The 9,522-nt window shown below is 44.8% G+C and overlaps 2 protein-coding genes across 2 annotated transcripts; one reads left to right on the top strand and one right to left on the bottom strand.

The window, feature by feature from the left end:
- Window positions 1-232: 232 nt before the first annotated feature.
- Window positions 233-3,566, top strand: LOC110771452 (uncharacterized). The gene has a single exon (XM_021975756.2). The coding sequence runs from the start codon at window positions 767-769 to the stop codon at window positions 3,494-3,496; it is 2,730 nt and encodes a 909-aa protein (XP_021831448.2). The 5' UTR covers window positions 233-766; the 3' UTR covers window positions 3,497-3,566.
- A 2,020-nt stretch (window positions 3,567-5,586) lies between these two features.
- Window positions 5,587-8,521, bottom strand: LOC110771434 (ARM repeat superfamily protein). Its single transcript, XM_021975731.2, has 2 exons — window positions 6,635-8,521; window positions 5,587-6,055 (listed from the first exon to the last, which is right to left on the bottom strand). Exon 1 carries the CDS (start codon window positions 8,387-8,389, stop codon window positions 6,677-6,679), a length of 1,713 nt encoding a protein of 570 aa, XP_021831423.1. The 5' UTR covers window positions 8,390-8,521; the 3' UTR covers window positions 5,587-6,055; window positions 6,635-6,676.
- Window positions 8,522-9,522: the final 1,001 nt, after the last annotated feature.

Below are 9,522 nucleotides of genomic sequence, written 5' to 3'. Positions count from 1 at the left end.
GCTTGAAAGACATATCTAAAATACAGCTACAAGTTTTTTCGTCTTCTCCTAAAATTTTGAAAACACTGCCAAATGGAGGCTTAATTAACAATAATATCGCTGGCCTTTGTGCTAATTTAAGGTCATTCTAAAAACGAACGCAGACCTTCCAAATTATTCTAGAGGTAAACGCATACCTTCCAAATCGGACGATAAAATAAGTGCTCTCTCTCTCTCTCTCAAACCAGGAGAATCCAGGGTTGCATGGATCACCATAATCCACCCAAGGAGGATTGCACGTTCTGAAAATGGCAACCATTATTCCAATTGACCCAATCCCATTTCCATTTCAGATTTTGTTTTCTTTCTTTTCAAAGTGGAAGGAAATGAGAAATCCAAAATCAGAATTTCGGACATAAAACCAAACGCTCTTAACCACTAGAACTAATCGTCCCAATCATTCATGGGAGAGTTTGAGTGCAAAGATGCAAACACTGAAAATATGGTTCATATGACGATGGATGACTTGGTCAATTAAACAAGTGCGAGTCCCAGTCACGTCCACAAACAATAAGAGAGTCCCAAGGCCTTTCCCTCCTCTCTTCTCCTCTCCACCACCCAAAATAATTCCAAACCTCACCACCCTTCTCATTCCTCCTCTCAAAACCAAAAACTCGTTCCACTAATCAAAATTAGAATCCCAAAAATTCCAACAAAAAACCTCCTCCTCGCCACCAAAAACACATTGAAAAAACAAAAATTAATTCATGATCCAAAATTATTAACAATGCCAAGCAAGCTGAAGAAGGCAATTGGGGCAGTGAAAGACCAAACGAGCATAAGCCTTGCCAAGGTCTCCAACACCAGCTCCGCCAACCTCGAGGTCACCGTCCTCAAAGCCACCTCCCACGACGTGGTTCCCATCGAAGACAAATACGTCCAGGAAATTCTCACGCTCATTTCGTCAAACAAGTCGTACGCATCCTCCTGCGCCCAGGCCATCGCCAGGCGCATCGGCAAAACCCGCGACTGGATCGTCGCCCTCAAATCCCTCATGCTCGTCCTCCGCATTTTCCAGGACGGCGACCCCTATTTCCCGATCGAGGTCCTCCACGCCATGAAGCGCGGCGCCAAGATCCTCAACCTCTCCAACTTCCGCGATGACTCCAACTCCTGCCCCTGGGACTTCACCGCCTTCGTCCGCACCTTCGCGCTCTACCTCGACGAGCGCCTCGATTGCTTCCTCACCGGGAAGCTCCAGCGGCGCTTCACGTACCAGCGCGACCAAGAATACAACAGCAGTCGGAGGAGCCGCCGGTCGAACGACACCGTGGCGGTGGTTCGCGACATGAAGCCGGCGATGCTGCTGGACAGGATTCACTACTGGCAAAAGCTGCTGGACCGGGCAATGGGGACGACGCCGACGGGCCCCGCCAGGACGAACCGGTTAGTTCTGATTTCTCTCTACGCGATCGTTCAGGAGACGTACGATCTGTACCGGGACATTTCGGACGGGCTGGCTCTGCTTTTGGATAGCTTTTTTCAATTGCAGTATCAATCTTGCGTGAACGCGTTTCATGCCTGCGTGAAAGCCTCGAAGCAATTCGAGGAGCTGTCGGTGTTTTACGGGACGTGCAAGAGCTTGGGTGTTGGCCGGACCTCTGAGTATCCTAGCGTGCAGAAGATCTCCGAGGAGCTTTTGGAGACGTTGCAGGAGTTTTTGAAGGACCAAGCTTCATTTCCGAGTCGGTCGCCGCCGACCCATTTGCTGGCCAAGGGTAGTAAGGATAAAGGGTTGAGCTTGGAACAGAGTGAATTTCCATCTTCGGAGCAATTCGAAACGGCGTCGGAGAAAGGTTCTGCGTTTAGTTCGGCCTGCACGTCGTTGGAGGATTTGATGAGCGTTTGTGATCAGAATGGCAATGTGAGCCCGTCGTGGTCGGTGGAGCAAGAGTTTTATAACTCGGAGGAGCAACCAGAGAAGCGGGCAGAGGATGGTCTCGCCAGAAGAAGAAATGAGAACGGATCGAACCAATCTTTGCCGGAAAGTTTCGATCTTGTTTCCTTTGATGGTTTCCCACCGCAACCGGATCAGATAAAGCAAGAAGAACTAGTAGGAGTTGATGATCAAGAGGGTGCAAAACAGGGCTGGGAGCTTGTTCTGTTTGAGTCTGCAAATAATCAAACACCATTGCAAACATCATCACCAACTCCACCCATTTATTCATCAAACTTGGACAGCTTGTTTCAAAACTCCTCAGTGCCCCAACACAATTACAATCCATTTCTTGATGACCCAATACCAATTGACAGCTTTGCAGCCTCTTCGAATCCAAGCGCCATCGCCAGCAATGGCTTTGGAAATCTCGGAGAAGACGACTTGTTTTCGTTCCCTTTCGCAATGCTGGCAGTGGCACCAACATTTCCCGAACAGAATTTAAAAGAGACCACAATATTTGGCGCCAATAATTCAAATGAGAGCGCAGATGTCACAACATTTTCCGCGCAGAATTCAAATAATTCAACAATGGCACTTGCATTTAGTGCCCCAAGTCCAAAAGAGAGCGAAATGTCACCAAGTTTCTGGCCACGGCTTGCAAATGAGAGCACAACAATGGCACCAGCATTTTGTGCACAGAGCCAGAGAGAGATGAGAATAGCACCAACATTTTGTGTACGGAGCACAAATGAGGCTGGTGGACAAAGACCAAAAGAGAATACAATATTAATGCCACCACCAACATTTCACGCACGGGATACGAATGGCCGCGCAATATCACCAACATCCTGCGCCCAAAATCCCCAAGAGAGCAGAATGCCACCAAACTTTAACGAGAGCGTGGTGCCAACATTTCGTGCGCAGAATCGCAGTGACACGACCATGGCGCCAACCTTTAGTGCGGTGGCTCGCGATAATGAGAGCGTGGTGCCAACATTTCGCGCGCAGAATCGCAGTGACACGACCATGGCGCCAACATCTTGGGCACATAATCGCAGTGACACGTCCATGGCGCCAACCTTTAGTGCGGTGGCTCGCAATAATGAGAGCGTGGTGCCAACATTTGGTGCAAGTAATCGTAGTGACATGGCCATGGCGCCACCAACATCTTGGGCACATAATCGCAGTGACACGGCCATGGCGCCAACCTTTAGTGCGGTGGCTCGTGATAATGAGAGCGTGGTGCCAACATTTGGTGCAAGTAATCGTAGTGACATGGCCATGGCGCCAACATCTTGGGCACATAATCACAGTGACACGGCCATGGCGACAACCTTTCAGGCAGATGAGCCTAACGAGTTCACTGCTGCAACGACTTTCTTTGCAAGAAGTGAAATGAAGACAAGAGGAGCATTGCCTAACGTAGAAAACAACGACCCGTTTGCGACGTTCTTCTCTAAGGTGACAACTCCTAGTGAACCTATGTGTAATGGATTAGTGAATCAGGAAAGCCTCTTGCATCAACAGAGACTGTGGTTGGAACAGCAAAACAAGATTATTGCGAAGCATATGAGTTGATTTGTTGTGCATTAACTAGATGTTGGGGTTTTTTTAAAGATCAAATGTAATGGTCTTGTAATTAAAATTCCTTCTCTCTCTAAGCAAAGTTGGAATGACAGTTGTGAGTTTATGCACCAACAATGAAACATGGTATGATCCGGTGGATGAAAATCCGATGATTAATTATCATGATATTCTTATTTTAAGATAAAATATCCTTAACATAGAATAAGAAGTCGAGATGGGTTAACACAGTGGTTGTGGCCCTCCTCCTTTCCCTGTTTGGCACCCAAGATCGAAACCATAGAAAACCTATGTATAATTACCAAGTGAGACATAAGCGACCTCTTGCATCTGCTTCTGAAAAGCATAAGCACCTCCAAGAAGCCCAACGAATTGGGCCCTATTATTTTGTTTGCTCATGTGATGCTGATATTTTCTTCATTGTCCATCATAGGGTAATGCATTATGCACCAATGCATAACGAGTCAGCCTATAAGGGAACAAGAAGCATTATTCTCTTGCAGCATTGCATTGATGGAGTGGCTTTTTTCAAGTTTTAGGTGTGAAACTTAACAAAATCAACTAACGGAACAACTTACTAACTGAAAAAAGTGTTGTACGTTTGACTGAAAATATACATTATTAATCATCATTACCTGCAAGAGATTCAAAGTGCATGATCCACCGTATTCCATGCATGCATTGCTGGTTAACATAAAAAATCAAGGCTATATTTCACCCCCTTACATTTACCACGAATCTGTTAAATTTAATAGAGATTGACCAACGTCCCATTACTGGTAACACCGATATAGTTCCCAATTTAACCACATACAAAGCTCAATATATATAGAGTTTTATCACAACAAAAGATCTCGGTACTATTAGTAGTGAACCACTCAATTTATATATTATATATCTCACATTCGATTCTATTACAAGAGTACAAGGACAAAGATATAAAAGAAAAGAACAATCCATCAAAAAAAGATTCGGAGGGATTAGTCAGGGATGGGACATTTAATTAACAGTTGAATGAAGGCACGGTGGGTTAAGTTAACGGACTGTCGTTTTAACCGTGCAATGTTGGCGGGAAATGGAAATGGTAGAAAAGAAAAGCAAAAGAAGCACAAAGTGACAGACAGATAGAGAAAGAGGTGTAAAGGCTTTACAGCTAAGTTTCTGAAGAGAGAGAGAGAGAGAGAGAGAGAGAGAGGGAGAGAGATATCACGGGGGCTGCAAACAAAAACACAAAAAAAGGTGACAAAGTTTTGTTGGAGGAGTATCAGATGCAAATGCAAATTCGATAGGTGGGCTCGTTGGGGGGAGGCAAAGGCAAGCAACGGCATGTGAACCTGTTTAAGAGAAATGGACCACACATGACACATATACCCTCATATTATTATTATTATTATTATTATTCATTTGATTACATATTTAACATAATGATAATACATTACATATGCTCTTATGCTCTTATACATTACATAGTCTCCTGTTTTACCTTTTACCTTTCCCAGATTCTCAAAATCTTAAGGACCCACATCACTCCCCGATTAAAATGTCTTTTTTACCCCTTTTAGGTTGGGATAGTGAATCCGCACCCTTTGCACAAGTTCGAGTTCCCTTCCCGAAAATTGGATTAATTTAAAATAATTTAGACTCATTTGTGCATGATATGCCCCAAATTGATTTTGATTGTGAATGTGAAGCTCAAGTCTCTAAAAAGGTTTGGTAGCAGCTGGTGCAATGCAAGTGGAGATGAGATGATGCATGCTAATTGCAAAAACAAGCATGAGGAGATGAGATGCGAGGACCCACCAAGTGTCACCACCAGACAACAAACACCAAATCTGTTTGAAAGAGATAGACCCATTCAAGCCAACTCAGAAACTAAAGATTATCATCATTGTTCACTGCCCTTTCCTTTGATTCCTTCCCATTAACCCGCCTAAAAAGATAGATACATAGATAGATATATAGCATAATCTATTTCTGCTAATGCTTTTTGAGCTACACTTCCAGATTCCCATCATCACCATCATCATCATCATCATCATCATCATCATGTACAGAGAAATGAATTGAAGGGCTCAGATAACATGACTATTCAAAAATACTTGCACTAAACCCTTGTCCATTATCTGGTAGGTAGGGACGATGTACATAATAAGATCGATCAAACAACATAAACAAGTGGGTGGTAATGAAAAAAGATAACCCAAAAAAATTAACAAACATCATCATGAAATCAACCCTCTCTCTCTCTTACAGCTTTCACGAGTGAACCAAGTAATAAGATTAAAAATTAAATAAATAAAAAAGGATAAAGCAAATCGAGGATACTCCCTAAAAACCGCATCCATGCTTCTCTTTTTTTCTTTCTTTACCGATACACTATGATATTAGGATTATATAACATAATTAAATAATATTAATAATTAAGTAATTTAATTAAAAATAAAAAAGGTTGGGTTGGGTTGGGTATACGAACGATGTGTGTATTTTTGTTGCTTGTCCAAGCTCTTTCCTTCTTGGACGGTTAGAAAATCCAAACGAACCTCCTTCCTCCTCCTGTTGAATATTAACAAACAAACGAATTGAGATTTGATGTCAGCCACAATCTTAGACCCAAGAAAAAGTTGCAAAAGCAAAAATCCAAACATTTTGCCACGACTTTTGCCATGTGTCACTAAAAGTCCATGCCCCGCCTGCCTAACTAACACCGCCGCATTCACTACGCGCCAACCCTCACGAGTCAAACAGTAAAAATCTATCAATGTGAAAATGGGGACCTTCTAGCTCTATATAGGCCATCTTCATTCATGGCTGCATTTTTTAATATTAATAAGGATTCCATGTGCTGTGAGTGCCTCAACAAAGTCAGCAGTAAAAAGCTATTGGGCAAGGCACAACTCTCTACACTTCTAGGATTTAGTTAATTAATTTACCACAAATAAGATTTATAAAGATAGGCAGAATTGTCATCTGACACTCTGGTGGACATACGGGTGGCTACTTTCCATGACACATCCAGGCTGCCATGTACACATGCCACCCTCTCAATGGATAAACTCAATGACACGTCAGAGTCAAAGTCATAAAGCTCTCAAGGCAAAACACTTTTCACAAAATTAAAATTCCGAAACTAACCTTTCTTTGGCGGGTATTTTCTTTCTTGGTTAATTACTACTATCATTCCCTCCAAGTTCTGGAGAAGATGGACTTGAGCCTGTTTCCGGCGAGTCTCTGCAGTGCCTTCTTAGCTCCGACGACCTCTATTTCCGCCAGCCTCTGCAAATGCGGGTAAGCCCCGGCTGCCACCAGCCTTCTCCGGCAGCCACCGCTCCCTCCGGAGAGCACCGCCGCAACCACCGCCACCGGGAACTTGCTGCAAACCATCTCGTGATTCTTGGGATCCAACATCTGGACCAGCCTCATCACGCTCTTCTCGTCCCCCACCAGCTCTTTCCTGTTCGACCGGACCGTAAGCAGCGACACAAGCACTTGGGCCGCGGATTCTTGAAGTCCCACCGGTTTTGGCGACTCCATGAGCTTCACCAACGACCCCATACAGCTACCCAATGCTCGCTTATTGCCGTCACTCACATTGATCGATAAGTGAGCGAGTAACGAAGCTGAGATTTGCTGTAGGGTTGTGTTACCGTGCTTTATGAACTCACCGAGCTGGATTAGGAAAAGGGTTGAAGAAGACAGGACTCTAAAGCATGAATCTGAAGCTGAAAGCGAGGTTATGGCTCGGAGGACGTGTTCCAATGTGTCCGAGCTCGGCAAATCTTGGATCAAATGCATTAATCTCTGCAACCCACGTTCTTGAATTATCAAAGCTCGAAAATACTCATCGGAAGAGGCTAAAATCGCTAAACAATTTGCTGATTTTTCTTGGGCAGTAATGGAGCCTGAGAGCAATAACTGGACCAGTACTGGCACAGCCCCTTCTTCTCCCAAAGCCGTCTTGATCTCTTCCACATTGGCCACGTTTATAACGGCGCCAGCCGCGTGGGTCTGGATCGCCTGAGACCCAGATCGGCACGCTTCGATCAACACCGATACGCCACCGTAGGCTGAAAGGGCCCAGGCGTTTTCTGGATCGGCCGTGAGCGCCTCGACGGCCATCGCCGCCTTCTCTTTCAAATGGGTCGACCCGGATTCGAGTATTCTGAGCAACGGCCCCAAACCCCCTTCTTCGAACACGGCCTTGCGCGACGACTCGTCGTTGGCTGAGGCCAGGAGACAAACGGCGAAGACAGCCTGTTCTCGCACAAAAGGCTGGTTGTGGAAATCGAGCAAATGAATCAAATACGCAACATTTCCTTCTTTGGCGACGACGCCGGACGACTTGCCGTCGTCGTTGAGAAGCTGAAGCAGAGACTCAAGAGCTTTTTTCTTAAACTCGACGCCTCCGATTTGTAATCGGGTGAAGAGGTCCCGGACAAAAAAGCCAAAATCCTCTTTATCCGACCCGGGGCCCGGGTGGGACAAAACGATGGCGTTCGACTGGTGGAGCACTCCGGATCTGAGCAATAAGTCGAGGTCGCGGAGCTGGTTGGAGAGCGAGGACGAGGCCATGTCGAGGTCGCTCTGCATGTGGAGCTTCCCGCCGGTGAACCCGGCGTCCGTACATTGGTCGGCGAGGGCGGTGAGGCGCTGGAGAGTGGAGAGGAGGTTGGGGAGGAGGGTGTGGAGAAGAGGGTTCTGGGCCCAGTGGGGAGAGTCGGAGATGTCGGCGACGGAGGAGTGGAGGGAAGTGAGCTTGGTGTGGAGGGCGGTCCACCGTCCGACGAAGGATCGGACGGTGAGGGAGGAGCGGAGGAGTAGGGAGAGGGTAGAGTTGATGAGATCAAGGAGGGTTTGGAGTGGGTTTGGGGCGGCCGTGGCGCGATGCATTTGGGATTGGCGGGTCCGGGTTAGGACCGGGTCGGGCTTGGGTGTGTCTCAGTTAGCGCTGAACAATACATGAGAGAGAGAGAGAGAGGGAAGTGGGGTTTTGGGTTTGGTTGCTTTGGAAGTAAAAGAAAATGGAGGAGGAGGAAGGTGCAGAAAAGTGAAGTGGAGCGAAGCAATCGAGAGAGAGAAGCGAGGTGTGGGGAAGAGCAACAATGGCAAACAATGAAGTGAGAGACAGCGAGTGAGAGAGAGAAAATGAAAAAGAATCGTGTGGCAGTTTTTTTTCTTTTCACTGTTAGGCAGAGACCAGACCAGAGCTTAACTACCTGAAGTGATGGGCCTGGGCCAAATGTGGGCCAGTGGATATATGGCCCACCTCGTCCGGCTCCAGTCTGCAATCTCTCTTTGCTTATTATATATACCTTTATTTATTTTTGCTAACCCCGCCAGAATATTCGTATAAAAGAAAAATAAGTTAATTGATACTCGCGTAATTTACGACAATTGTTGACTTCGTGTCTTCGTCTTCCACTTTGTTCCAACTTCCACCACGACTTGAGTTATAACTACTTCGTTAACGTCTACGCGAAGGTTTTGTTTTTTCTTTCTCTTTTGGTAAACTCCTCATGCAAATATGCAAAAACTACTTCTATATTAACTTTTAGCTTACGGTGATGCACATTACTCTCTTACTTAAGTGGGGCAAAAGTAAGATGTCAAACATTAATCAATGAGGCGCAACGCATTATCAGTGGCGAATTTAGGATTATGTGGGCAAGGGGTCACAGTGTAATAGTTCCAAAATTTTTCCTACAAAGAAAATAATACTAAAAAGATAAAAAGATAGTACTTCCATTCATAATTCATAACAAAACCAATAATACAAGTTACAATTGTCCACGACAAATTTTCATATTTTGAAAATGTTGCATTATAGTTTCGTTGTCATTAATTTTTATCCAAATTATCATATGAATATGAAAATGTCAATAACTCACTATCAATATTCAATATACCAAATTATCATATCAATCAATATTCAATATACCAAATTATCATATCAAATATCAATCAATCCACATTATCAATAAAGCATAAACTCAATCAATCTACATTATCAATTTATCATATCC

The sequence above is a fragment of the Prunus avium genome, chromosome 3 (genome assembly GCF_965620075.1).
Source record: "Prunus avium chromosome 3, drPruAviu1.hap1.1, whole genome shotgun sequence".
Taxonomy (NCBI): domain Eukaryota; kingdom Viridiplantae; phylum Streptophyta; class Magnoliopsida; order Rosales; family Rosaceae; genus Prunus; species Prunus avium.
Note: the sequence above shows the minus strand (reverse complement) of the source record. Positions and strands in the feature narration are given on the sequence as shown.